The 27,266-nt window shown below is 41.7% G+C and overlaps 1 protein-coding gene across 1 annotated transcript; it reads left to right on the forward strand.

Annotated features, from left to right (window-relative positions):
• Positions 1-368: 368 nt before the first annotated feature.
• On the forward strand, positions 369-26,803 carry csgalnact1a (chondroitin sulfate N-acetylgalactosaminyltransferase 1a). The gene is made up of 8 exons (XM_079178997.1): positions 369-504; positions 9,397-10,703; positions 13,082-13,298; positions 15,304-15,405; positions 22,671-22,849; positions 23,136-23,230; positions 23,477-23,558; positions 24,801-26,803. Exons 2-8 carry the CDS (start codon positions 9,884-9,886, stop codon positions 25,094-25,096), a joined length of 1,791 nt encoding a protein of 596 aa, XP_079035123.1. The 5' UTR covers positions 369-504; positions 9,397-9,883; the 3' UTR covers positions 25,097-26,803.
• Positions 26,804-27,266: the final 463 nt, after the last annotated feature.

The following is a 27,266-nucleotide window of genomic DNA, read 5'->3' on the forward strand; positions in this document are numbered from 1 at the left end:
ATTAGTGCTGATTAGTCATTTACATAAATTACATCAACTGAAGATGATGCGTGTGTTAATGGTAATTTCTACAGGTATTATAGACTATAAGACTACAATAGGTTGTAGAGTTATAAGTCAATAGCACTGATTGGAATAGTTCAACATTTTGTGATACACATTCATTAGCGTTCTTTCTGAGAAAGAAAAGCCCAGCATCATGAACAGGCTGTCAAAAAAAATCCATTTAAGCCTCTTAACTTAATAACTGTGTTCCAGAATTGTAGCCAGTAGATGTCTTTTATTTTGAAGGCAGCACTCCTCATGTTCCGGCGATCGTCCGCTTCTCTCCTGCGGGCTTCACGACACTCGGCGGTACAAGCGCTCACACCCGCTCCCGCGCTCCGCATGTGTCGGCTGTGGACCGGTGGAGGACTGCAAGACCCCGACGGGACCACCGCAACCGGGACAAAGACAAAAAGCTCCGCGCATGATGAACTGAAGCAACGGCTGCTGGAACAAGAGGTAAGTTGACCGGGTGAGAGTGCACGTTAACACTATGAAGCAACGCTGATAGCCACGAGGAAATAAAACAATAATAATGATCACAACATCGTAATAGTTCGCGTGTGATTAGTTTGTAGTCATCATGCTCACCCTGCTCAATGTTAACTTTATGTGTATTTATAGCACATATCCAGCTACTTTTTGTGACTAATCATGAAAAAAACAGTTATCAATCATAGCCAAATTATATCAAGGATGTTTTCCATAATGCACTTAATAGACACGCTTTGACTATGAAGGCAAACAAATTGTCTAAATATGAATAGGCCTATAATTTACTTTTTTTGTGTGTTTCAGTTGCTTGCTTGTTTTCACTGAGAGAGGTTTTGTTCATCCATCGAGTGGATAGCCTATACACGTTGTTCTGACATATTTAATATAAATGAAACCGTGCTTATATGCAAATATGATTAAAGACCAGCCAGGTTATCCATCTGTGAGTCATGTTTTAGGTCACTTCAAAGCAAAATCGCATGGAGGAATTAACACAAAAAACAGAAAAAACGCCCACAATAATTTCTGGTGGGTAGACCCAGATAATAAAATTACATGCACTCAGTGAAAGTGCAGGCTTCTTTTCTGCATCACACACACACACACACACACACACACACACACACACACACACACACACACACACACACACACACACACACACACACAAACACATGCACACTAGCTGGGGGTTTTATCAGGGAAATGGTTCTAATCCTGCTTAGCGCATTCACTAACAGGCACCTAGCACCCTGAAATATTTGGTTTGCAAGCTGGCAGAGTTGTTTTGCTCATATTGGAAGAATGAAACTGGAGATTATGTGGGATTTGAGGTTTGTTAGCAAGCAGAGAGGAGAAAGACTGGGGAGTGCACACATGCTGTTATGCTCAGGGTAAATTACTGTATAATGCTTTACCCTGTATTAGTGATCAACTGGGAAATTAATGTAATACTCAATGACATGTGCGTCCTGTGCCTGGACGATGAAGTTGCCCCCTTTTATTAGATGCTCGATACATGTGTGTCCTACATGTGTGTGTGTGTGTGTGTAGTGCATGTCTATGGGGGTCTGGGAGTGTGCGTGTGTGTGTGTGTTGCCGTGCAGACTGCATGTACTCTCATGTTTCACAGATCAGATAACGGCGATCCTGCTGGACATTTTAACGGTGCTGATGTAACGTCCCTGCAGCGTATTGAACAAATTACCTCTGATGATATTACAGTTGCCCTTGCTCAGTCAGATAATGCCGGTTGATGAAATTCGATTAAATTGAATGGAGAGCTTATGAACGACACTGAAGGGTTTATTGCCTCCAGGAGCACACTGTCAGTTTCACTCACGTAAACCAGTATCAGCAGCAGAGGTGGAGCTGGTTCAGTCACAAGTATTCCCGTAAACAAAACCTGTTTAACTGCTCAGAGCATAAGCTACACCTTTTGCATGCAGAGTTGAGAAATGCCTCAGTTCAGCGTGGTAGTAATGTCTGTGTGGCGGTTAACTGTCCAGGGGGAAGGGGGAAGTAATGAGCTCTGGCCCTCGCTGAACTTGGCTCGCACTTGCTAACGTCTTTCACCACTCATTTGCCAAACACCTCCGTCGGATAATGTTGCACCAGTGGCGAGAATATTGCAATTACGATGGTGCGTTGCAGGTGAATGGCTGAGGAAAAACAGAAGCGATTTTGTATATACACACTGGATTCAATTTGTTTGCTCCACCTCTATTATCAGCTCTTTATACATTTCCACTTGTAAAATCAGTGTCAGCAACTGTGAGGCTAGTGGCACAGGGAGTGTCTTACTATACAAACTGAGATTTATTATATTGCACCATAATTACGCGGAGATGAGCTGTGCCCTATCAGAAATGCATTGTGGTCTGTCATTGTGTTTTGCTGAACGAGGGAGTGCCCAACAATTTGCACCCTCGGCGCAGACATATATATATAGCGCACTGGAGAACGGGGTTGTGGCTGTTATTGTGTTATGGGTTCATGGAGGAGATCAATCTGTTCTTCTGACTCCTGCAGGCACTCAAATTCATGTTTGTGTTCATTTTGAGTACAATTCAGAGCATATGACTGACAGATACTTCTGTCTTTAAATGCTGACAAAGCACATTTTCATATTCTTAATAAGAGAATACTCCGCTCCGCTATCCTCTTCTTCTTGCTATTCATCGGCCGACATATACACAATATATCTGTGATTAAACGCATGATATATAGTATTATATTATATTATATATATATATATTTCTTCACCCTAACACCTAACATAAACAACTATCATATAATGCACTTTTATATTAAAATCCATCTCTTTTCCCTTACGGCTACCAGAAATGAAATGTGATTTGGTTGGTGACTGGCAAACTCCATCCTCTTTATCTAACGTCAATGAACATGTACAACAGCACTGAAGATTATATTCACTATTGATAAATTGTCTATTAAATGTCAGAAAGTAGTAGCATCGATCTATCATCCATCCATATATCTGTCTGTCTGTCTACATTCGCTGCTGCTGCAATGACCCATTTTCCCCATGAGGCCCATTAAAGTTTCATCTGATACCGTCTAACGTAACTGGGAAGAAATGGGAGCACTTTGAGGACCAACGCAGAGAAAGGGAGAAGGGATGAGGAGGAGGTGGAGGAGGAGGGCGGTGGATGTTAACACAGGGCTCTTGTAGTGAAGTAGAGGAGTGTAATGTGGGTTTTTTTTTAAGGGCCCTCCAGATGGCACGTCGTCAGGAAGGTTCCGGGGGAAACCGGCCCCTAATGAATGGTAGGGAGAATCACCTGAGGGGACAGGACACATCAAAGAAACCTTTCTCCGCTCCTCTCTCCTTCGTTCTCCTCCCACAAGCTCACTTTATACTGACTTCTTCGTTTTCTGCTCTCACACCAAGTATCTGATCTACCCAGTTAATAATTACCCCCAAGTCGTCCGTGGGCATATCTCTCACCAGCCTTTTTTTTTCCCCCCACTCATTTTTAAAATGTATCTTAATTAATCTCTCGTCTCCTCTCCTCTCCTCTCCTAGTTTTCCTCCCTCGAGGACATTCCTCATTTTTACGGTGAGATAGCTGCAGGGCAGGTTCAGACAGAGCTGTCTGAGAAGGAGCCCCGACATTCACCGAGGCCTGAACGTACACAAGCGCACTTCAACATCCTTGACCTGTAACGAACACACAACCCAGCAGAGGCTGTAAGGAGGCAGGGTGGAGAGACATGAGACGGGCAGCACGGCGCTGTGGTTTATCAGGTTGTTTGTGACGATCGCGAGAGAGAGAGTGGATGTGTATGGGAAGTTACATCATTGTGAGGTGACGTGTGGTGACTGTTCAAATCAGTCAACTCCTTTAATTTCACACATCAAGATCAGTTCACTCATCATTGTTGAGTACGGAAGCAGATGCATCACGTCTCTGGTGTGCTCCGTCTCTGATGATGTGAAAATGTTCGGCTTTGTTTCATGTATCATAACAACGGCTTGTAAATCAGCAGTACTAGATGTTCCGGTAACCCTTTTTTAAATGAAAAATATATGACCACCACCTGCTGGTAGAGGCGCAACCCGTGCGTGATGTCGGCCGTTAGCTAGCCAAGACACGGGCGACTGTGAAGTGACAGTCGGCCTTCATCGCTGCTAGTTCTCTGATGGCGGTTTGGTGTGTGTGGACCTTCAAACTAAAATGTGTGGAAATCTGGTGGTCATGGAGTTTAAAAGACCTGGGCCTTTTATCAGTCAGGGATGGTCTAACAAAGAAACGCCGTTGGTCGCATGATGTTAAAAGTTGGATTGAGTTTGACTGCTGTCAGGGACTGATATCTTAATTTCTACAGTGGGGTACAAGGGGTTATTAACGAGAGTCCCGCCATGTATTGATTTATAGTTCAGCATCACATTTCTCTACAAGCACCACCACAACACTAGACAGATTTATAGTGCATGATCAGGCTGTAATGGGCTTTAGTTGTTTCTCTACTGCGATATGACGTCCCCCCTCAGTGCATCACTCACCATGAGTCCATGCAGCCAGCGCATGCATCGTGTTCCGTTTGCCCTGACAGCCGTTAGCTGTGCAGAGATCGAGCAGGTGAGCAGGATGTTTGCAGTGGAAATGGCTTTGCTAGATCTATGCACAACTATTAATCCCGCATTCCTATTTGTATTTTTCCCTCTCAAGTGTGACACTAAATCAATGGAGTGGTCCTTTTAAACGGATTAACCTTGCATTGCAAAGATTATTTAACGTTGGCAAACGCTAATGCAGAGTGGATGTTCACTGTGACGGATTGCTCAAATAAAGAAAGTTTCATGAGTCTGCTAATAGATTTTCATACCCCTGCAGAAATGAATGGGGATAAAATGGAAAACAATACTATTAAAAAACGTCTTGAAGATGAGGTCAGCAAATTTGCAATATGGAAACACACTGATAAGATCCTTTACAGCAGATACAGCCGCTTTGTGGTTTGTGGTCTTGTGGTCTGTTTTCTCTTTTTTCCTGTAATTTCTCTCCCACAGTCATAGACACATACACAGAGACACACACACACGTATACACACTCACATCCTCTCAATTAATGCATCTGCAAAGTGTGTCTGCCTCTGAAAAGAACATAGACTGAACGGTGGACTCAGTGCCTACATTATTCTTTATATATCTGAATATATTAAATAGCAGCAGAGCACAGAGAGAATGGGCTATTTAAATCCAACGGCCGGCCTTAGATGCTACATTTGCCATGATGAGAGGGTCACAAGGTTGCTTCTCAAATGCCTCAGACGTTTAAAAGTCAACCCGTGTAGACTGTAGTGCAGAGAGGAGCACAAACACACAGTGATAATCTGTCACCTGAGTGGGAGTTCTGCTGCTCTAGTGTGACCGACAACCAGAAGAAGTCTTTCTGTTTTTTCCGACAGCAAACTTCTGCAGTTCCTCTTTTCTCACAGCCTCTTATTTTCACAAAGATAAGCACATATAACAGTTGTTAAGAGTTAATATTTCCTTCTGCAAATGGAACAGATAAGGGCATACACATAGAGACACTCTAATTGATGCACACACAAATGCCCCACGGGCTGGAAGTTGCAGCAGGAGGGGAGGAAGTGATGTCGGAGGCTGAAACAGATGCTGCAGAGCTCTGTTTTGGAAACATCTCCGGCCACCAAACGCTAAATCACTCTCTTTTTCTTTATGACAGCCTGATCGTTCGTTTCATCTCTCTGTCTCTGGCCCTCTTCCCCCTCTCGTCCCTGCATCTCTGTTCCTATTTCTAGATGAGAGAATGAAATATGTGATAGGGGAGGTGAAGTGCATTTATCAGTTGTGTCCTCTCAGAAAGTGGAGGAAATGTATCCTCTGCCTTGTTTGTCTGTTGGTAAGAAAGTCTGGCAGCGTTTATGTTGCATGTAGATTCATTAGTTCTGTTATGCAAAGAGGGTTCTGGTAAATAGAGATCTTATCTTTTATAGCGGATGTACCATAAACAGGTTGAAACACCAGAAAACCGTATGGTGCAAAGTTAGAGAGGGAAGTCACAGCTTCAAATAGCGGGAACTGTTCAATTCGTATGTCAAGTTGGCTCCAAGTTCTGTTTCTGTTGATATTTGCTACTGAGAATATTCTGTGAAATTGTAATAATATATTGTTGGGGGAAGTCAGGCAGGATGTTGTGTTAACGTGCAAACCGCAAAGTTACACATTTAAATGACGTAATTTCCTCTCAGTTTGGGTTTACTGGAAATCTTGACTCGCGAGGCTTTAGTATCTCATCAACAAAGTGTAATATTCAGATAACACAGAAATAAACTGTCACTAAAGTGGAACACTGTGACTGGGAAACTGCTTCACAGTGATAAGAAGACTCATCGTATTGTTTTGTGGATTTCTTAATCATTTATAATTGTTTTACACAATGTGTAAATGAAATATCACATAATAAACACGTGTTCTTTCAGTACATACTTAAAAGATAAGCATGAGCACTAGTACGGTAACACAAAGCAGGAAATGACTGTTTCGACAGCGCACCACCAATGAAATCAAACATGATTATTCAGCTGCCAGTGTTCCTGTGCTGCTGCCATGCCTATCCCCACGGGGAGTCAAATAACCAGGACTGAATCAACTCATTCATTCCCGCTGAGACTCAGTGGTTTGACTGTGACTCTCTGCTCATAAATCTTAGTCACACCGGCCGCTTTTTAAGTGATGAATCTTTCTCTTGTACCTTTACAACGGGGGTGACTGCTTTGCCACAGAGCATCTGTACTTCTTTTGTGCTTGTGATGCATTTGGCGTTTGTTTCTATTAAGTAACACATGTTTCAGCAGCAACACAAGGGAATAAACATAATGCTGTCAAATGCAGATACGCATCGTTGTTGTTTTCAGGATCATGATGTGACTTTAGCATATTTAATAGAACATCAATCATTTAAAGGAATTATTCGTTATTTTGGTAAATATCCTTCGTTTATAATTATAATAATTCGTTTTCTTGCATATCGGTACGCTAAATATGAAGCTACAACCAGGAGACAGTTAGCTTAGCTTAGCATAAAGACTGGAAGCAGGGGGAAACAGCTAGCCAGGCTCTGTCCAAAGGTAACAAGTTTTTGTACGCACTAAACAACTCTCATATAACGTGTTAATTCGTGAGCGTTAGGTTCTGGTTGGTGGATTTGTTTTAGCTTTATTTTTTTGATATTTTTCGTTGTGAGAGACGTCTTAGCATGAAAGAGATTTTAACAAAATGTGTTAAATTACTTTTATCATTAGTTGTTGTGTGAAGATAAGCATGTTGCCCTGCCCCTAACTGAGGCTTACTTTAGTCAAAAACGCAAAGTAGTGCATTTCTTGCCCAATAAAAGACAATATGACCTTCACATTGTCAGAATTGAATGCACACTTTAATTAGTTTGAATGTCTTGTGGTTCATGGCATCAGTTCCAAGGTGTAGCGTGTTACAGTAAGTCATAAAACCAGGAAAGTCAAAGTCATCTAAGTGATGTAATTATTCTAATGTTCCCAGCTGGGAAACAAGACTAACAAGCTGCTTGTGAACCAACCAAAAAAAGTGATTAAACTGTCACCACACCATTAGTGTGATGCCATATTTAAGGACTCATATAATGACATCACGAATGATTTCCTGTAATTGAAAGGATGATCCTCCATCACTGTAGCCATATTTTGCTCTCCAGCTTTCGCTCACCCACTTTTTCCCCGAGCACCCTCTGCTCAAACATTTCCTAAGTCTGCTGTAGAGGTCCTGTTGGAGAGACGCCCTGCCTCCCCGATTCAGCCGTCTGTTAGAGCACAGTCCAGTATTCACTCCTTCCACATACTAATCCTTTCATTAGGCTCGGCTTCAGGCGGCCCTGTCAAAGAGCTGACTGTGTGGGGAGTGAAGGGAGACTGATTCCGATACACACAGATATATTTACAGATATGTACTCTAACGCAAACACTGAAACACCTTCCCACAAAAACACATATATACTCAGTATATGCAGACTCACATTCACACATCTAAATACACATAGGGGAACTCCTCTTTTCTGTACTGGTCTGGGGTGTAAGACAGCGTCTATACCTTCTTATATTTGTGGTTTGTTAATGATCAGATCATGATCACATTTCTGGCTTCGGACCCCTTAAAATGAAGCAACATCGACTCTTTTTTCATCTGGGATTAAGGGTTTTTAGAGGCCTGAAGAGAGGCCTGAAGTATTTTGCAAGACAAAAGCAAAAGAAAGAAAAACATGATGCTGTGAATCAGAAATATTATGTTATTTATACATTTTTTCTTATTCCCTTAATAAAGGAATAATAGAACATTTGGAAATTATTTTGTGGTTTCTGAGAGTTAGATGAAGAGATTGATTCCACTCGTCTCCACACTAAATAGAGTGCTTAGCTTAGCATAAAGACTGAAAACAGGGGTAAGCAGCTAGCACGGCTCTGTCCAAAGGCAACAGAACTTGTCATAGTGAGATTTTGATGTGACTCTGTATTTTCTTATCTTCGGACAGAGCCGGGCTCGCTGATTACCCCTGTTTCCAGTCTTTATGCTAAGCTATGCTAACATGCAACTGGCTGTAGTCTTATATTTAAAGTAATAGTTTGACAGAACAGAAATGACACAAAAAAACTCCAGCCAGGATGGGAACCACTGATGTAGCCTTAGCAGTCATTCGAACACCACATAAACATGCTTCATGATGAGTGTAATGGTTTTAAGTACGCAAGGGTGTCATTTAAGAAGAGATAATGTATCTCAAGAGATGCTGTGTTCAATGAAAATTTCTTGTGGACAGGTGTTGTAAATTAGCATTTTGCTACAAACACTTAACACAGTGCATCTGGGCTTTGTGCATAAATGTATGTTACAATTCTAATGCTACTGTGATGTCCATATCAAATAAAGAGAAATTGAAATTGAAATTGAATTGAAATAAATTAAAAATAGTTGGCTGTGTGGCATAAAAAAGTCTCCCGCTGTACGCTGTAGGTATATATAGATAGACAGATGTGTCCCAGTGACTTTCCTCTGTATCCACTGAACACACACTCACAATAACAAACACTCATCTGTTCACTTCTAAGCCCACACCCTTGCACTCTGCCACATATTCTCAAACCTCGGTGACAACATTGTTTTCCAGGAGCTGCAGTCCTGAAGGAATGCTTAATTTGCCACCCTAAAGTTGCATGTCAGCGTGGTTTGGCGTGTTTCTGACTTTTAAATGACACAAGCAATGTTGATGTGATGGGAGTTTGTTGGAGATCAAGACGTGAAGAATGACAAACCTCTCTCTTTCTGTTTTCTCTGTCAGGAAAACGACATGAGGAAACCACGGCTCACCGCAGAGGATTTGCTTTCTCATAAAACGTAGCATTATTGCTCCATCCGTCACAACCGCTTCATCTGGGCCGACGCGAAGTGGACGTTATGGACTGACTTAGGGAGTCAGCGAAAAAGATGAGTCACATATGAGTCACATGTGAGTGATAGATGATGTAACAATGCGAGTCTTCCAGCTGACCATGGAGCTAATTGGACCGACGGAAAGGGAGAAACTGCTTTTTCTCGTACGCTGACTTTGCCAATGTCAAAACAAGTTACGATCTCAGGCAGTGGAGAGGCAATGACCTAATTCAGATGAAATGACCTCATACTGATAAGTAGCCGGCCTCGTCACTGGGTGATGGAACATAATCACAAATGGACTCTTATCTTCGTGGCTGGAGTGTGTGAGGTTACATGATATTTCTTTGTGTGTGTGTGCGTGTGTGTGTTTAACTCAGATGAGTGAGTTTTGAATGCTACATGCAGCGATGTTGCGGCGTGGCCTGCTAGCCTGGGTCTCCCGTGTCGGAGGCGTGCTGGTGCTCCTCTGCTGCTCCCTGTCGCTCCTCTATGTGATGACCTGCAGTCCACCGCACTCTGACGACCCCCTGCTGAGCCACGCTCTCCCCCGTGCCGGACCCAACCACCCCAGCCTGGGGGGCACGGGGCCGGGGATCGGAGCGGGAGCCGTTGGGACAGGAGGAGCCCGAGCTGGGGCTGCTCAGAGCGGTGGACCCCCCGGTGTTCAATCTTATCAGGTGCTCCTCCAAGAGCGTGAGGAGCAGCACCGCCTCCACATCTCCTCCTTGAAGAAGCAGATAGCTCAGCTGAAGGAGGCTTTGCAGGAGCGTAGCCAGCAGCTGAAAGGAGTGCAGGAGAGCCTGAAGAGAGCCACTGGGGGCCCAGCGGGGGGACAGGAAGCTGGGGCTGGGTCACAGGGAGGTGATCTCGGGGAGTCTCAGGGAGCCAGGAGCCAGCAGGCAGACCTCCAGGATTTCCTGCGGAGCCAGCTGTCGAAGGCCGAAGTGACCGCTGGAACTCGATTGCCCAGCGAGTACGCGGTGGTGCCCTTTGAGAGTTTCACCCTGCAGAGGGTGTACCAGCTGGAGATGGGGCTGACGCGTCACCCCGAGGAGAAGCCCGTGAGGAAGGACAAGAGAGAGGCCCTGGGGGAGGTGCTGGAGACGGCCCTGCACAGCCTCAACACGCCGTCATCCCAGCAAGACAGCAGGAGCGCAGCAGAACAAAACACTCAAACAAGCAAAGTGTACACACCATCTGACTTCGTAGAAGGTGAGAACACATCAGATGTCTCCAGGAAGTTATGTTTATGGACCTCTCTGTTGCAACAGTAAATATGTTTTGAAGGACATTTTTTGTCCAATCTTGCAATAGAATATTATCTCTACAACATTATTACACTTTTGTATAGTTATTTTTAGGCACTCGTCTCACTTGGTTAAGGTTAAGGAAAGATATCGGTCTGGTTTAAAACTCTTTTAGTACGAGACACGTGTTTATTTATGTTTAACTGAACCTTAACCAAAGTGATTTTGTTGCCTAAAGATTTAACCATCATGAAATTCCTTAGCCAATCAGAGTACATGTTCGGAAAATACAGATGTTTATGTTGGACTGTGTGTTAACGGCAACCTCACTCTGTCTACCTTGTAAATCATATCACACAACGTAACTCAGAAAACAAATTACAAACGTCCTGAACTACACTCAACCTTCTTCTTCAACCTTGGGTTGCTCTGATCTTTTATTTTTTCCGTACATGAATCCCTGGAAGATCAGAAATATGTGTGTGTTTGTGTACAAGTACAGCCGGGATATCCTCCTTGTTTGTTCTGCTCAGCTCTGATCCCAACCTCAGGAAATTAACTCAGATGCTCCTCATTCATAGTGGAGCATCTCTTCAAACATGGCATTTTAGTGTGTGTGTGTGTGTGTGTGTGTGTGTCTGTCTGTCTGCTCTTCTTGAGGACACCACCTTCAGTGTGTGTGTGTGTGTGTGTGTGTGTGGGGGGGGGGGGGGTGTTAAAGTGAGCAATATGGGCACCTGGCTTGTAGGAAATGAGCCATAAGTCACTGTATGCAGCTGTTGTGTGGTCCTGGTTAATGTGACAGTGTGTGTTTACGTGACAGTGAGTTTTATAGATACATTTGTGTGTAAACAGCCTCCACAATTCCTCCACAGAACAGCAGGAGAGTGCAGCTAGCTTTTAATGAAATAGCTAGCTCCTGCTCATATTTTTGGCTCTTAATGCTCCTTAATGGACTCCCGACATTGATTTTACGCAGATCTTGAACAAGCAGCGATTTATCCAACCCTAGGCGGTCTAGATGGCCGCACTGACAAAGGCATCTTCAGGGAGCCTTCAGGGCAGCATTGGCAAGCTAGTGAGCTGAAACTGAACACAAATAGAGGAGGTATGCAAAATGAACTTGCCAGCCACTGAGTTCTTTCCTTAGAAAGGGACAGAATAAGTGCAGTTAGACGGAAGGACAGAGACAGGAAGTGAAGGCATTTAGTCTAAATTGCTCAGCCTATTTACTAAATGACTGCTTATCGTGTCCCATCACAGGACGTTTGCTAATTTAACAGGAAGGCCTTAATCCAAGTTGCTGTTGTTGCCCACAGACATCTTTCTGTTTTTCTGACTTGCTTTCACTTTTTTTTCTTTTCTGTCTGCTCTTTTCATGTCATCCCAGCTCTCTCTGATGGTACTTTCCAGTAATGTGTTTTCTTCCTCTTTCCTCTTCTTTTCTCTCAGGTCTCACTTCTCACTTTCATTTCCCTTTTCTTTTTTCCCCCACAGACCTCAGTAGGTCCATTTTCAAGTAATAATGCTTTTAATAGCAGAGTAATTGAAAAAACAACTTCTCTCTGGAGGAACAAGCTGACGTAAGGCCTGCAACAACAAAATTGGATGACCGGAATAGCCTCTGTGTGTGTGTGTGTGTGTGTGTGTGTGTGTGTGTGTGTGTGTGTGTGTGTGTGTGTGTGTGTGTGATTGTGTGTGTGTTTGTGTGTATGTGTGTTACGTATGTGCAGTTATGTCTCTTTGCCAAACAGCAGCAGAGTGCATGGACAGTGGCTCCTGTGGCATGCTAAAAATGATGTTCCCTTAGAGAATGCTTATTTTTCAGCTATCTGGGAACAACATGATCCATGGCATAAACACAGAAATTCTCAAGGGATTTAAATAAAAGCTGCACCCTGGCAAAAACAAGAAAACCCAAATCACTGCGATAAAGAAAGAGTCAGAGAAACTTCAGGCACAGAGACTAAAATCGGACTTTAAAACTCACCAGGTGCAACAAAAATCAAGTCACACTGTTGAGACATCGTTGAAAGTTAATTTTGGTATGTAGGCGAATGTTATTATACATGATATTTTTTCTCTCAAAGTTACTAGAAGTTAAATTTATAGTAGTTGTTTGTTTGCAGCTGCAAGATTTAAAGGAATAGTTTTGAATTTTGTGAAATACACTTTCTTGCCAGTACTTAGATGAGAAGATTGATACCATGCTAAATAGATTTATATTTTTTCTTTTAAACAGGCTTGTACACTGAATATACTGAAAACGATCACTGGCGCTAATGTTTACGCTATTTAAGGTTTTTTGGTCATGAGTTTGTGTCGCTGTCTCTCACCCATCAGGTATCACCCGCACAGAGAAGGACAAAGGGACACTGTACGAGCTGACCTTCAGAGGGGAGTCAAGTAATGAATTCAGACGCCTGGTCCTCTTCCGTCCCTTTGGACCGCTGATGAAGGCGAAAAGCGAGAGGGTGAACACAGCCAACATCCCGATCAACATCATCGTGCCGCTGTCCAGACGCACAGACAAGTTCAAACATTTCATGCAGAACTTCAGGTGAGACTCGATGATTGAACCTCTTCTCAGGATTTTGATTTTGTTATTCTGTTGCCAGCTGTTGATTGCAAAGTCACACAAACAATGAGGCATAAACAGAAGCACCACAATGAATTATTCAGGACGGTTTGTTGTGTCACACGAAACTCAGGAAAGTGTGATACTGTGTTATTCAAACCCAGCTTCTATTTCAGTTTTACATTTTAATTGGGGTAAAGAGGGCGATATTAGAGGACAGAAGATGAACATCAGAGAGACTTATAATTCCTGTTTTGGGACTGCACACGCAGTGTTATCAGTTCATTTATTCAGGTGCCGGTAGGCATAATTAGAATGTAAACAAAACTGATTGATTTAAATGATTCATACAAGAGAGCATGAATAAAGATACCCTCACAGATCCCAGCCCACTTTTCATCAGTTACCACATGACCTAAGGACATGTAATTTCACACATTATTACATTTTAATGCATAGAGCAATTACGCATCTCAAATAAACCACATTATATCACATCCAGGCGAGTATGTATGTGATTAAACCAAGGACATTGGAAGAATAAAAACTATAAAGGACTAATTCTCTGCAAAGTGAAATTAAATATGAAAAAGTAACTGCTATCATTGAAAAAAAAAAAATCCTATTTTGACTAGCAGTCAAAACATCATCAGCTAACAGCAAAGCCTGCTTTTCTCATCTCCGCAGTCCATCACCGTCAGTTGGAAACATCTTTCTTAATGTCTGTGAGTTATTGGACAGCTGCTGCATGCTTATCACAGCTCTTTTTACATGGTAAATCCTGCTTAGTAGCAGTGTAGCAACCCATTAAAATGGCCCCCTGGGCAGACCAGCAGCAGTTGATATACAGCATGGCAAGAAGTGTACTTACTTGAAAGACTCGGCGAGTCGCTGAGCAAACACTTTACCCTCATCCATATTAAAGGGGTACTGGGAGAAATTGTGTGTGTGTGTGTTTGTGTTTAGGAGGTGATAACGGTGAGTAACTGCGAATATATCAAATATTCTTTATTCACACTGATATACAGTATTTCCCAAGTGCATAATATAGAGATACAATGAAATGATGCAAACTGCAAACACTTGCAAATGAGCATTCTGCAGTTTAAAGAGCAATATTGCTACTGATTCATTATGAAATAACTATCTACTTTGTGGTGCCAGTGACACAAATCTATAAGCATATAAAGAAAGGATTTAACACAACAGCATCTATAGTGTCCTTAAACATTTTGTTACCCATGACTATTTAATATCCTCTGCATATATTTAGTCATCTTTAGGTATCTAGTTGAGTTTTATGAGACAGTTTTCCCCATGTGCTCCTGGGCAAAACTCTAACAAATGTGTGTGTGTGCTGTGGGAGAGGAGGTGAATTATCTTCAGCATATGTGTGATATATTTGACATTTCTCCATCAAAGTGCCCGCAGGCATCTCCCACCTGGTCTCTCTTTTGCTCACGCACAATCTCTCCCCTGTGCTTTAACACAGTGTAAGAATGAGTACAGAGTCAGGATTATAACTGAGAATGAAGATTATTGCCATTAGCAATTCAATTATTTATTTGTATCATTATAAATTAAGTACCAGAACCGTAGGTGGTGTTGTTGTAATGCATGCTTTGTCCAACTAACCCAGACAGATCAAATTCATAGAGATATGAAACGGAGAAAAAGTAGTAAACCGTCACATTTTAGAGGCTGAAACCTGTTAATACTGGACATTTTTTCTTGCTTCATAAACGATTAATCAGTCAATTATCTCAGTTCTTGTTGGACTGAGCCAGTGTCAGCACTTGAAAGAATAAAACCTCTAAACCAAGGCCTTCTCTTTTACAAACCCTCATTTATCCACAGTGCTCTTCCTTCCTGCTGAGTTTGAGAAGGCATTCATCTATAATGTCTCTTCCTGTGTGTGTGTGTGTGTGTGTGTGTGTGTGTGTGTGTGTGTGTGTGTGTGTGTGTGTGTTTTTGTGTATACCTACAGGGAAGTCTGTGTGCGTCAGGACGGCCGGGTCCATCTGACGGTGGTGTATTTTGGGAACGAGCAGATGAGCGAAGTCCGCAGCACTCTGGAGAACACATCCAGGTGGGTCGGAAGCACAGCCAAGATCAGTTCTTTGTGTTACAGGCCAAACACACAATACGGGAGGCAATTCATGTAATTAAATAAACACTGCCGCAGTCACGCGCCCGCTCTCAGAAGCAGACACTGTAAAAAATATTTCCACATCAGAAACCTCTTTTCTTCACATTTTTCTAATCTGTCCCTCTCTCTCTCATGACACACACACACACACACACACACACACACACACGCGCACACCTCCTGGCTCGGCGTCCTGCCACAGCCAGTCATCTGTCTGATGAATAATGGAGCAGCGCTCCACCCACGCTGCGGAGCTGAGAGCCACCAGCCAACACAGATGAATTACAACATGCCTGTGATCATCCCTGACTCATGCCAAACCTCTCACATGGACCTCTCGACACTCGCACCTCTGCAGACGATCGCTGCCGGCTGATCAGCAGTCAGATCCACTGTGGCCGTAGTTTCCCCCGAGGGGGTTACTATGGTGATGCTTGTCGATTTCTCAGCCCCGAAGGTTTTTGTTGCGGCCTTGATACAGTCGGGCTGTCTCTGGTGTCACACAGCGCCTCTTTATCCCTCTGTGTGTGTCTGCCTGCTACTGTCGCTGAGGGGGGGGGGGGGGGGGGCTGTGAAGATGAAAAAGAGGCAGCGTTAAATACACTTGAAGTGAAGCAGATGGCAAATTCAAAAAAGAAGGAAAGAAGAACACAGAAACAATAAATCTTACGGATTTTAGTGTGGAAGAAAGTGGAGGTACAGTCAGTGTCCGTTAAAGCACACTCGGCACTTATTCTGCCTTGAACTCTGTGAGGCTTTTTGTATTCCTCTCACAGCCTAACAATGCATTCCCCAGAAATGCAGCAGCTAATCTGGGTGTGAATCAGGGCCTGTAATCATCTCTGTACTCCTACTTTTAGTCTATCTGGCTTCCAGACTGTGGATAAAATGAATGGGAATCATCACTGGAAGAAGAAGTATCTGTGGTTCCATTATGTTGGACCCAGAAACACACACACATACATATATATCGGCGTATGGAGGAAGATGCATGCATGTGTCCAAACGTGCAATTGGGCTGCAACTGAGTATTATTTTCTTAACTGAGTTCTCTAACTTTATGTTTTTATGAAAGACTTGATTGTGTAGTCTATAAAGTGTCAGAAAACACGATGTACAAACTAGTTATTTTTTAGCATAACACAGCTTACACCCAGCAGTGCTTTGAGCTAACGCTAACCACAGCATGCTAACATACTGCACTCACAATTAACAGGCTGATGTTTAGCAGGCATAACGTTCACCGTTTTAGTTTAGTACTAAACATAAAGTACAGCTGGGATATGTCCTATATAAGTTTAGGACATATTGACCTTTTGGAAAGGTCAGAGATCACCAAAGTTGTGACGATCCATCCTCTGGGGGATATGAATAGATGAACCAAATTTCATGTCAATACATCTTTTAGTTGTCAATAAACTTCATGGGGGTGCTAGAGGCAAAGCCATTAGGATTCAACACCAAGCACAAACCAATCTTTGCATTTGTGAAGTTGTATTGAACCCAGTTTGGGTAATTTTACTTGATAAATGAATCAATTACAACAGTTGTCTTTTATCGACCAACTAATCAGTCACACCAAATGACCGATCGTCTCAGTGATATGCATGCAAATAATATCAAATGATCATTTCATTCAGCTCTTGATCCAAAGAAAACAAGGGTTGAGGTCAGACAAAACGTCCTCACTGTGAAGGTTTAAAACTCAAATTGGGTCACACAGAGATGCAGTTCAAGTGCAAGAACACACACATACAGACACACACACACATACAACCACACCCACACACCCACTTCACTCACAAACAAGTCAATATCTTTTCCCAGCAGTGATGGCATCATTAGTGGCTGATCTGATTCTGCGCTGCCCTTCCTACAAATGTAATTCACCTCTAGAAACCGGTTTGATCAGCGTCTCCTCCCAAACAACCTCAAGCTATTTGTTGTTGTTTTTTTTAACCTTATGCAGTCACACTTCACCGCTGAAATCCTTTCAAAAGAGCATTAATACGACTAACACCAGCCAATGTTAACTACTCAATGCAAATTCCTAACAAGAATCTGAATTGTCCTGGATCTCAGCCATCTTTCTAGCCCACATCAGCCCCTCTTCAGGGATTAAATGACGATACAACATGTGTGGGTTTTCAATCGTGCTAATTATTTGGGAGTATAAATCAAAAGCCAAACCAGTTCTACTGTAACAAAAGCCAAAACAGCGCAGAGCAGAATATAGGAGATAGAAAAGCACCAGAACAACGTCTTCAAGCATTCTGCCAGACACCGTGGCTCGTTTAAAATAGATAGGATCAGCTGCTGAACTTTCAAGTATATCGCTTACACATCCATACTTCAAAGACTGAACTCGGGCTCAAACCGTCGGGGGAAATGTACGTTTCTCAGCCTTACATGCTCAAGAATAATGATCGAGAACAACGTTAGATAAAGAGGAAGAGCAGATGGAAAAAAGAGGGAGGGAGACTGTGTGTAACAGGGAGAAGAATGAGTGATCTGTTTTAAAGAGATACCAGTCGATACATATGAATAAGTACTGTGTGTGTCAGCCGCGGATGAGAGACGAAACTGTGAGAAAGGAAGTCAGAGGAGTAGTGTTGAAGATATGATAGGAGAGCAAGTCGGACAAAAAAAGTCAGATTTTCCGAGGATGGAAATAGAGCTTCGACAAGGATATCAAAGGAAGTAGAAGGTTACGATAAAAGAGAAGGAGTATGAGATCATTCTGTCACTCATTCAGCTCGAACCTTTACCTCAACTTGTGCCAAGCCTTTCATGTTATCGTGGCATTTCTCGCAGTTCCCAGACGGGAAACCAAACCGTCTGACAAGGAAGCGAGCGGGAAATACCCAGCAGAAGGTGATTGAGAGATTATGAGTTGTTGAAATGATAAACAAATCATATAGGAGTTTTGAAGGCTGTCAAATATTCATTTTAAAGAGAATCTTTACAAATTGCCAGTACCCATTCTGCAAATGTCTCACTGTTAATATAACTGGATTAACTTACTTGCCTGAGGGCTGAGCCTGAGAGTGATCCCAACAAGTCTACATTTTTTATAGCTTGCACTTACTTCTTTCATTTCATGCACTGACTGCTGATTTCCCAGCTCACTGTAAAGTTTTTTTTTTTCTTCTGCACTGTAGCCCAAATACATTAGCCTCCCTGCTCTGTGAACACCAGACAGGTGACAGACAAACGGGGAAAATTTGTTGTTTAAAATTGATTTTAGGAATTAAAAAAATGACAGGTAGAAGAGCGCTACCAGCTGACATCGCTGCATCAGAAAGGGATGTTGAAGAAGTGAAAACAGTTTTGCCTCTTTAATTGAAATGTATTCATGAGGCTTCAAGACTTGACTGAAGGCGACACAATGCAACGTCATTTGCATAAAGTTGAACATTTTTCAACTTCTATGCAATTTTGTGCTCCCACAAAGAAGAAACAAAAAAGAAATGCAGTGGAGTATGAGGAAGTTCAGCCTTTAGTCTTGAGCTAAATGATAACGCCAGCATGCTGACATGCAGACTTTAAGCAGGTGCAATGTTTACCATGTTCACCATCTTTGTTTAGTACTGTAGGTCAGCATGATCACATTTGCTAAAGTCCAGCTGAAGCAGATGGGTTTGTCATTGGTTTTGCATGTATTTCATCATAGACAAATTCTGACTAAATGATGACTAGAGGAAAGATTAAAGATCAACAAATTGACTAATGTTCATCCGGAGGGGAACATGAATGTCTGCACCAAATCAGTCCAACAGTAGTTGAGACATGTCCCCCAAAACCACAGACCTACTTCATGGTGGTGCTATAGAGGAATATCCTCTGGGGGAAAAGAATGTGTTTACAAACGTCTGGGCCAACCCATCCAGTATGTTCAGATATTTCACTGGATAAACCTGCTGGTGACGCCAAAGTAAAAGTCAGGGGATTACCAAAGTCATTAAGAGCTATCCTCTGGGGAAAACAAAAATGTTTTACTAACATTTGTGCCAATCCAAGAAGCCTGGACATGGCCACAGACATAGAGGCTTACAGCCAAGACTTTTCAAGTTCAGTGAGAACCGTGTCGGCGATCAGTCTTTAAGCTATAAGCACACACAACCAAATACATGCAAACGGTTACAAAGAGGCACATATTTACAGAGAAAGAAAATCTGGTCTCCCCTTCCTGTCCTTAGCAGAACTAACAGGATAAGGACTGCTGCTGTGACACAACATGACGGCTCTTAACAGGCTTCTCCCTCTGACACAATTTCAACAGTTTAGCTCCTTCTAGGTACCAGCCATCACGCCCACAGTAAACACATTGGACTTTTTCTGGCTATAATAATAAGGGAGCTGATGCCTGTGATGGAAGAGGGAAGAAAAAGTAATTTAGAAAACAAGGATGTTCCAGGATTTAAGCAGACCTTTTCACTTGGCACACCATAGTGCCCATGTTCATATTCTTGGTTTTACATTTTAGAGACATACAAACGTCTGAGAGGGAAAGATATAATTACATTTTCCCCTAACAAATATCTAAAGTATTTAGGAGAATAGCATTTAATGAATTGTTTACAACTACATGTCCCTTGAAATGTAAATATGCACAGCCGAATTTGTAAGTCATTGCAGGAGATTCACGTACGCTCAAATGTGAGGCTACCACCAGGAGACGGTTAGCTTAGCTTAGCATGAAGACTGGAAACAGGCAGGTAAAGACCTAGCCTGAGTCAGTCCAAAGGTTACAAAATCAATTTACATTAATCAGTATCTTTTTTGTTAAATGTATAAAAAAATCAAGATGGAAATACAACTTTAGCTGCGGGCAGGTTTTTATTTATACCTTTGAACAGAACCAAGCTACATGTTTCCCTGCGCTTCCTGTCTTTAAGAGATATATCTCTTAAAGACAGGCCATATCTCGCAGCCACTTGTCCTCTGTATCTGCTCGTCAATTTAGTTTCCCTCCAAAGTGAAATCAATTAAAGGGTTCAGTGAAATTCAAAGTGACACAAGCATGAAAATGATCCCACTTAACTGTGCCAAAATGTAAAACGAGACCCCAAGTAGACCATAAATCTGTTTTAAAGGAACAGTTGGACATTTTGAGAACTCAACTTATTCTCTTTGTTGCTAATCAATGCCATCCCTCTCATGTCTGGAAATGTGATGCTACTACAGCCAGCAGCTGGTTGGCTTATGTAGACTGAAAACAGCAAAGTTAACAAAATCTGCATACCAGCACCTCTAAAGTTAATTTGCAAGAAATAAGCAATATATTTATGCCACTGAGGCACCCCTCTCTTCAGCTCTGACCGATGAGCTTCCCGCCCTGTTAAAGTTGAGACTGAATCAACACGTGAATGTAGCTGCTACAGCATCAACATTGTCTGAGACAAACAGAGCTATTGTTCCCTGTCTCTCTGCCATCTGTGGACAGTTTAATGCCAGCAGGTGGGTCAGCCTCTCCTGGGACTCAGACTGTGCCGACTGTGAAACAGATTGACTCTGCAGACAGACGTGGAGAATTGACTGTAGACTTGTTGACTGACAGCACATAAACACATATTGACATGTACAAAGATGTTGTTATTGTTTCTAGATATTTCACCCAAAGTTGTTCGAACAGATAAATAAGACGCCCACATGTTTATGTCTCTCTGCTCTGACCAGGATCAAAAGGGTTTATTATGCATTTTTAAAGGGAGAAGCTGAGAGGGTAGCAGTGAGACGAAGGCTTTTTACACAGTATTACACATGAATAAATATGCTGATACAAACTATTCACGCAGACATCCACACTCACACACACACAGAGCAGTCAAATGGAAATGTGGGAAGCATGATTCAAGCTGCCTCCGGCAAAAACAAAGCGAGACCATGTTTCCTCTGGTCATCCTGGTTTCCTGTGACAAAGCTGTGTATGTCTACCTGCTCTCTCTCATGTGTTATGTCACCCGGCATCACATGAATGCAGGAGGAGGTTAAATCCTGTTTGTTCTGCCTCGAACACGAGATGTGTGAACCAGTTTTTTCTCAGTATCTTCTATCTGAATGTGAGTCTGTGTATGTTGTGCATGCGTGAGTAACGGATTAGTCACTAGCAGTTTGAATTTTTATGGTTTAGGGGGGGGGGGGGGGGGGGGGAGGACATCTGGATCCAGCTGTTTCTCTTTGCTCTCACCACATCCTTGGAACACTTCAGGCCTGTGAAGGAGGAAGCTTTGTTGTCCCGTGCAATTTATTTTTGGTTTGAGTTTTAAGTTGTTCGGGTTTTTTTGTATATCATGATCAGAATCCTGGAGAAAGGAGCAGGAGTTTAGAACGGGGAACATGTTTTGAGGAGTGAAATGAAGTCAGTCCACAAATATTTTATGACATAATAATTGGGTGGAAAAGACTAAAGGCATGAAAGCCACGAAACCAAGGATTACCAGGGCCAAATCAACCCATCAGAGAATCCAGGGGCATATATGTACTGTGGGCCCCTGTGGACCCTCAGGTTCCTCCCACTTTGTGTACTCCGTAGATCCAGTATATATGGCAGCGTCATTATATTTAGGCCCTCAACTCCTATTCTCAATAACTATCCGGCCTAATGTGTGCCGCGCTGTGCTAGTTTGTGGTAATTTGATTCAACACATATTTATTTAGGAATATACACAGCATCAACTGAAATAATAAAGATATTTAAACCGGATTTTGGCACAAGACTGAGCCTCAGGATTTTGTAATAATGCAGGAGCCAGCTTAAGGCCCACATCATTTCATTTATTAGCTGGTGCATATTACAAAACAAATTAACTGACAAATGTAATAAAATGCAATTAGAAGAACAGGAGAACATCTGAGTTTTTAGTTTAGATTTGATATTCAGTATAGACATAAACTATTGGTGAATGTAATAAATACATTAAAAAAGTAGTAAAAGGACAAGGAATTAAGTTTCTGAGAAATACTAAGAATTATCTAATAGTATGAAAAGTTATCCTCCATGACATCCTCCAGTTTATTCTCTTTCCAGTTCTGCCAGTTTAACCAAGGACAGTTTGAAGGATTTATTTTTATTTTGAATACACTTGACAAAAATGTATTTTAATGTATTGATATATTCATTCTGTGTACGTTCTATAAACAAATTGACTGCTGGTTCTCTATCTAACCTCTCTCTCTCTCTCTCTCTCTCTTTCTCTCTACAGGGAAGTTAATTTTAAGAACTTCACTCTGCTGCAGCTGGACGAGGAGTTTTCTCGGGGACGGGGTCTAGACGTCGGGGCCCGAGCCTGGAAGGGAGGCAACGTGCTGCTTTTCTTCTGTGACGTGGACATCTACTTCACCGCTGACTTCCTCAATACCTGTCGACTCAACACGCAGCCCGGTGAGACATACTTTTGCCTTTTTAACATATACAAGAATGCAATGGCAGCTATCTTGAATTATAATTCCAAAGGATCAAATTGTTGTTATGACTGGTCAAAATGCATTGGTAGATGTCTAGGTGAATGGGTGAATGACATGTAGTATAAAAGCACTTTGAGTGGTCGGAAGACTAGAAAGGCGCTATACAAGTACAAGTCCACTTACCATTCATTAAGTCTTAAAAGGGTTTGCCATTCACATCAAATCACTGCCTCGTCTGACTCCTCTGTTTCGCTCCATTTCAGGGAAAAAGGTGTTCTACCCGGTGTTATTCAGCCAGTACAACCCCACTCTGATCTACGGAAGTAAAGAACACGTCCCACCTGTGGAGCAACAGCTGGTAACACACCAATAAAATCCGTAGTCTACCTTTTTCTTTTTCGAACACTCAGCAAGCCACTTGTGGAAAATATCATGATCAGTGCTGTGTTACATGGCTGGGAGGTTTAGAAATATTCCCCCTCTCCAGCTGTTACAAATCCACAGAAGCATGCTCCTGTCGATGTGCCTCTTGTGTGTGTGTGTGTGTGTGTGTGTGTGTTGAGCTGAGATATTTCTGGCCATAAACTCTCTTTTTCCCCTGCAGGTGATCAAGAAAGACACAGGGTTCTGGAGGGATTTTGGTTTCGGCATGACCTGCCAATACAGGTCCGACTTCATCAACATAGGTAAATATTTGCGCTGCAATCACACCCTCATTAGGAATGCAGGAAATCATAAACAGTTGCTCTTGAGGGTTGATTATCTGTGCAGAGGCGTTTCATAGCGCAGGGTAATAAATTGTCTTCTTAGATTCTAGATGCTATGATAATGGTGCCATAGCGTAATGGATATGAAAAACCTCATAGCACAAGTGGTTCAATATTACATTACTTTTCTTAAATGGGAAGAGATTTTATTATATTACTCTGCATGAAACAGCTCTGAGCAGCAGCGGCAGCATATATTAGCATATCTCCCAGCCCTGTGAGCTCTCTATCGGTATATTAGTTCAGGAATATTGGCTCTCAAGACAGATTTGCATCAATTTAGTTTCCCTCCAAAGTGACATCAATTAAAGGCTGCAGTGAAATTCAAAGTGTTTTATTGTTTAAGGGCCAAACACCCACACAAGCATGCAAATGCTCTCACTTTAATGTGCCGAAATGTTAAACAAGCTCCAAGTCAAACAAAAATCTAATTTGAAGGAATAGTTAGGCATTTTGAGGAAATAAGCTTATTCACTTTCTAGCAGAGTCAAGTGCATTTACCTTTATACGGAGCCAGGCTAGCTGTTTCCCTGTTTTTCCCCTCTTTATGCTAAGCTAAACTAATTAGCTTCTGGTTGCAGCTTCATAATTACCAAACAGACACATCAATAGACTCATCAAACTCTTAAAATAAAGGGAATATGTTTGTTTCTCTAAAATGTTGAAATATGCCTTTAAAGGCACAATTAAGTTGTGCCATTTAATGTTTTCAGAAATGATGATGCAATGTGTTATTTAGGCCATGAGTGCGTGCACATTAGCAAATGAACAATTCATCTGTTAGGTTTATTTCTTATCTCTGTTTAGCCCTGGAGCATGAGTGCAAGAAGGGAGACAGAGACGCACAGAATAATCTAAATAAAACTGCAGAGAGACACAAAGTGTGAGCAGAAACAGACAAGAGTACTTCACGCGTGTAAAGGTGCAGGTTTAAACATGCCAGGTCGAGAGCTGTCTTGCATCATCGCCCCCTCATGAAACAACAAACCAGGCGGAGTGGAGAGAAAACGTCTTATGATCACACACTGTAAACTCTAATCAGGATTCATGAACCTTTATCAGGAAGTGAACACAGCGCTGAAGACATAAATAACATAACAACACATACTATAATGTTATCTTAGTTTTATTTTATGCTGCATTCTGCTCTTGTACCTCCAGGAGGTTTTGACATCGACATCAAAGGCTGGGGGGGCGAAGATGTCCACCTGTACAGGAAGTACCTCCATAGCAACCTCCTCGTGGTGCGAGCACCGTCGCGAGGCTTGTTCCACCTGTGGCACGAGAAGCACTGCGCTGATGAGCTCCCTCCGGACCAGTACCGCATGTGCATGCAGTCTAAGGCCATGAACGAGGCCTCGCACGGCCAGCTGGGGATGCTCTTCTTCAGGCACGAGATCGAAGCTCACCTCCGCAAACAGAAACAACAGCAAAACTCAAACCCCAAGAAGTCATGAAGACTTCAAAGATGGTTGAATTATAATCACCGCAATGACTGCAATCAGTGGAAATGACTCAGATGAATCCAACGGATCTGAACTTCATCCGATTTTGAAGGAATAGATCAACGTTTTCTGAAAATATGCTTATTTGCTTTCCTGCCAAGAGTTTGATAAGATTGATACCACTCTCCTGTCTAAATGTGGCGCTAGAACCAGCTGATGGATTAGCTTAGCTTAGCATAAAGCATGTGGAAACAGGGTGGAAACGAGCCTAACAGAAGGTGAAAGAAGCAGCCTCTACATTATATCTCTAATCTCTAAGTGTAAAAATGACAAATTGTAGTTGTACGGGTGGATGCATGCTGGACAATTTATTGGCGGAAATAGTTGAGAAAAATATTTAGTTTTCTTTGGAGAGAGCCAGGCTATTTTTTCCCCCTCTGTTTCCTGTCTTTATGCAAAGCTAAGCTAACTGTCTCCTTAGCATAAAAATATAAGAGTGGTATCAATCTTCTCATCTAACCCCTCAGCAAGGAGCACAACATGTCAAACTATTCCTTTAATGAAAAATGTCAAGACTTTTTACTTTTCAAGGACTTTGTTGCTCTGGAAAGGACAACATATAATTAATATTAATTAAAACTGACTTGAGGGATTCAACTGGAGTTGGACATTGATCAACAGATCTCCCGTCTGAAGAGTCAGTATGTAATTTAACGCCCATTTGTATTTTCCTCTTTAACTGCAGGAAGGCCTTTCAGATAGAAAAGACAGCGCCAACGTTTGAGCTACAAAGTGTGTCTGAACCGCGTGCCTTCTGTGAATTAAACCTGAACGCTGTCCGTTCAGGCTGGCCAGTGAAAATTGAAAGTACATATTTGTATGTGTAGGGAAACAGAGCCACCTAGTGGACTAAAAGTGAAACATGTCGGTGCGTAAACAATGAAGGACTTAAAGCCTGGAATGGCCAAAACATATTATTTTTTATAAATTATTCATTCCTTTATTTATGTTTGTTATTATTTCTGATGCAGTTGCTGCATGGACAATATTATGTGTGACCATTCACTTCTCTAATGAAGTCAAAGAAAACATGCTGGGATGACAGTATCTGTGGGTGTTTGTCAGTAAAAACGTTTTTAACAATAAGCGTTCTCAATATGAGACGTATGTAATTATGCCCAAAATATAACTACAGATAAATATATTTTTAAAATGTATAATTTAAAGAATAGACCATAATGTAGACTAATTTGTGTTTTTTTTGTCACATAACTCATTGGACACATAATTAGGATTACTGACTGACAGTAATACTGTTCACTGTCCTGACATTGACGATGACTTAATAAGTCAGAATGAGACTTATTGATCTTAATATTTTAGTTTCTGTCAATGAAATTACATTACATGTATTACCGAGCAGTCAGAGAAACTGGAGATGTTGTAGATTTAGAGCTATAACTGCCTCGATGGTTATTTTGTATTAGATTTAATACAGTCTCCCATAAATCTGGCTCCAGCACTTCAATCAAAAGGAGCTGTACATTTGGTGGATGACCAAAGATGTGAAAGGAGGCACTTTGTAAATCGTGTTTTTTTTGGTTTACCATTGGAACATTCCTTGTTAAAAAATACATTGAATGCCTTTGAAATGTAAGTTTCAAGTTTATTTTTTCATTTCATGTAAATGAGTTGAATAAAACATATTTGTGCATTGCATGATGTTTAATTATGATGTGTTTGCTTACGCCATCTGCTGATATCAAGTCTTATCCAGCTTTAAGGTGGAATATAAGACAAACATTGTAGAGAATTTTTAAATTTGTACTTTTACTTCTTGCCAATCCCATTATGATGAATTTTAGAGTATATTAATATCATTAACTTAATCTTTTAGTGACCAGTTGCGGAAGAAAAGTATGGAGACCCAACGTGTTCAGTATTTAACAAATAAATAAAACATTTTGAAATAAATAATCATACAAATAGATAGACAAAATGTATATGATCATGAAATTGTGACATAATACGCTCAGCTCATTATTATGTTAAATGTTATATTTTAAGTTTAATTAGAAGCTCAATTAATTTCAGCAGATTTTCTAAAAATCTGTTTTATCACATTTTTCCCAGTGGCTGTTTTAATTCACAATGACACTTTTAATCACAAAGTCTTCACTTG

This window comes from Pholis gunnellus (assembly GCF_910591455.1).
Source record: "Pholis gunnellus genome assembly, chromosome: 18".
In the NCBI taxonomy this organism is placed as follows: Eukaryota; Metazoa; Chordata; class Actinopteri; order Perciformes; family Pholidae; genus Pholis; species Pholis gunnellus.

Coding starts and splice junctions, on each gene's coding strand:
- csgalnact1a (XM_079178997.1), top strand. CDS start 9,884: ATGCTACATGCAGCGATGTTGCGGCGTGGCCTGCTAGCCTGGGTCTCC. Junction 15,406..22,670: donor ACTCTGGAGAACACATCCAG/GTGGGTCGGAAG, acceptor TTCTCTCTACAG/GGAAGTTAATTTTAAGAACT. Junction 23,559..24,800: donor GTCCGACTTCATCAACATAG/GTAAATATTTGC, acceptor TTGTACCTCCAG/GAGGTTTTGACATCGACATC.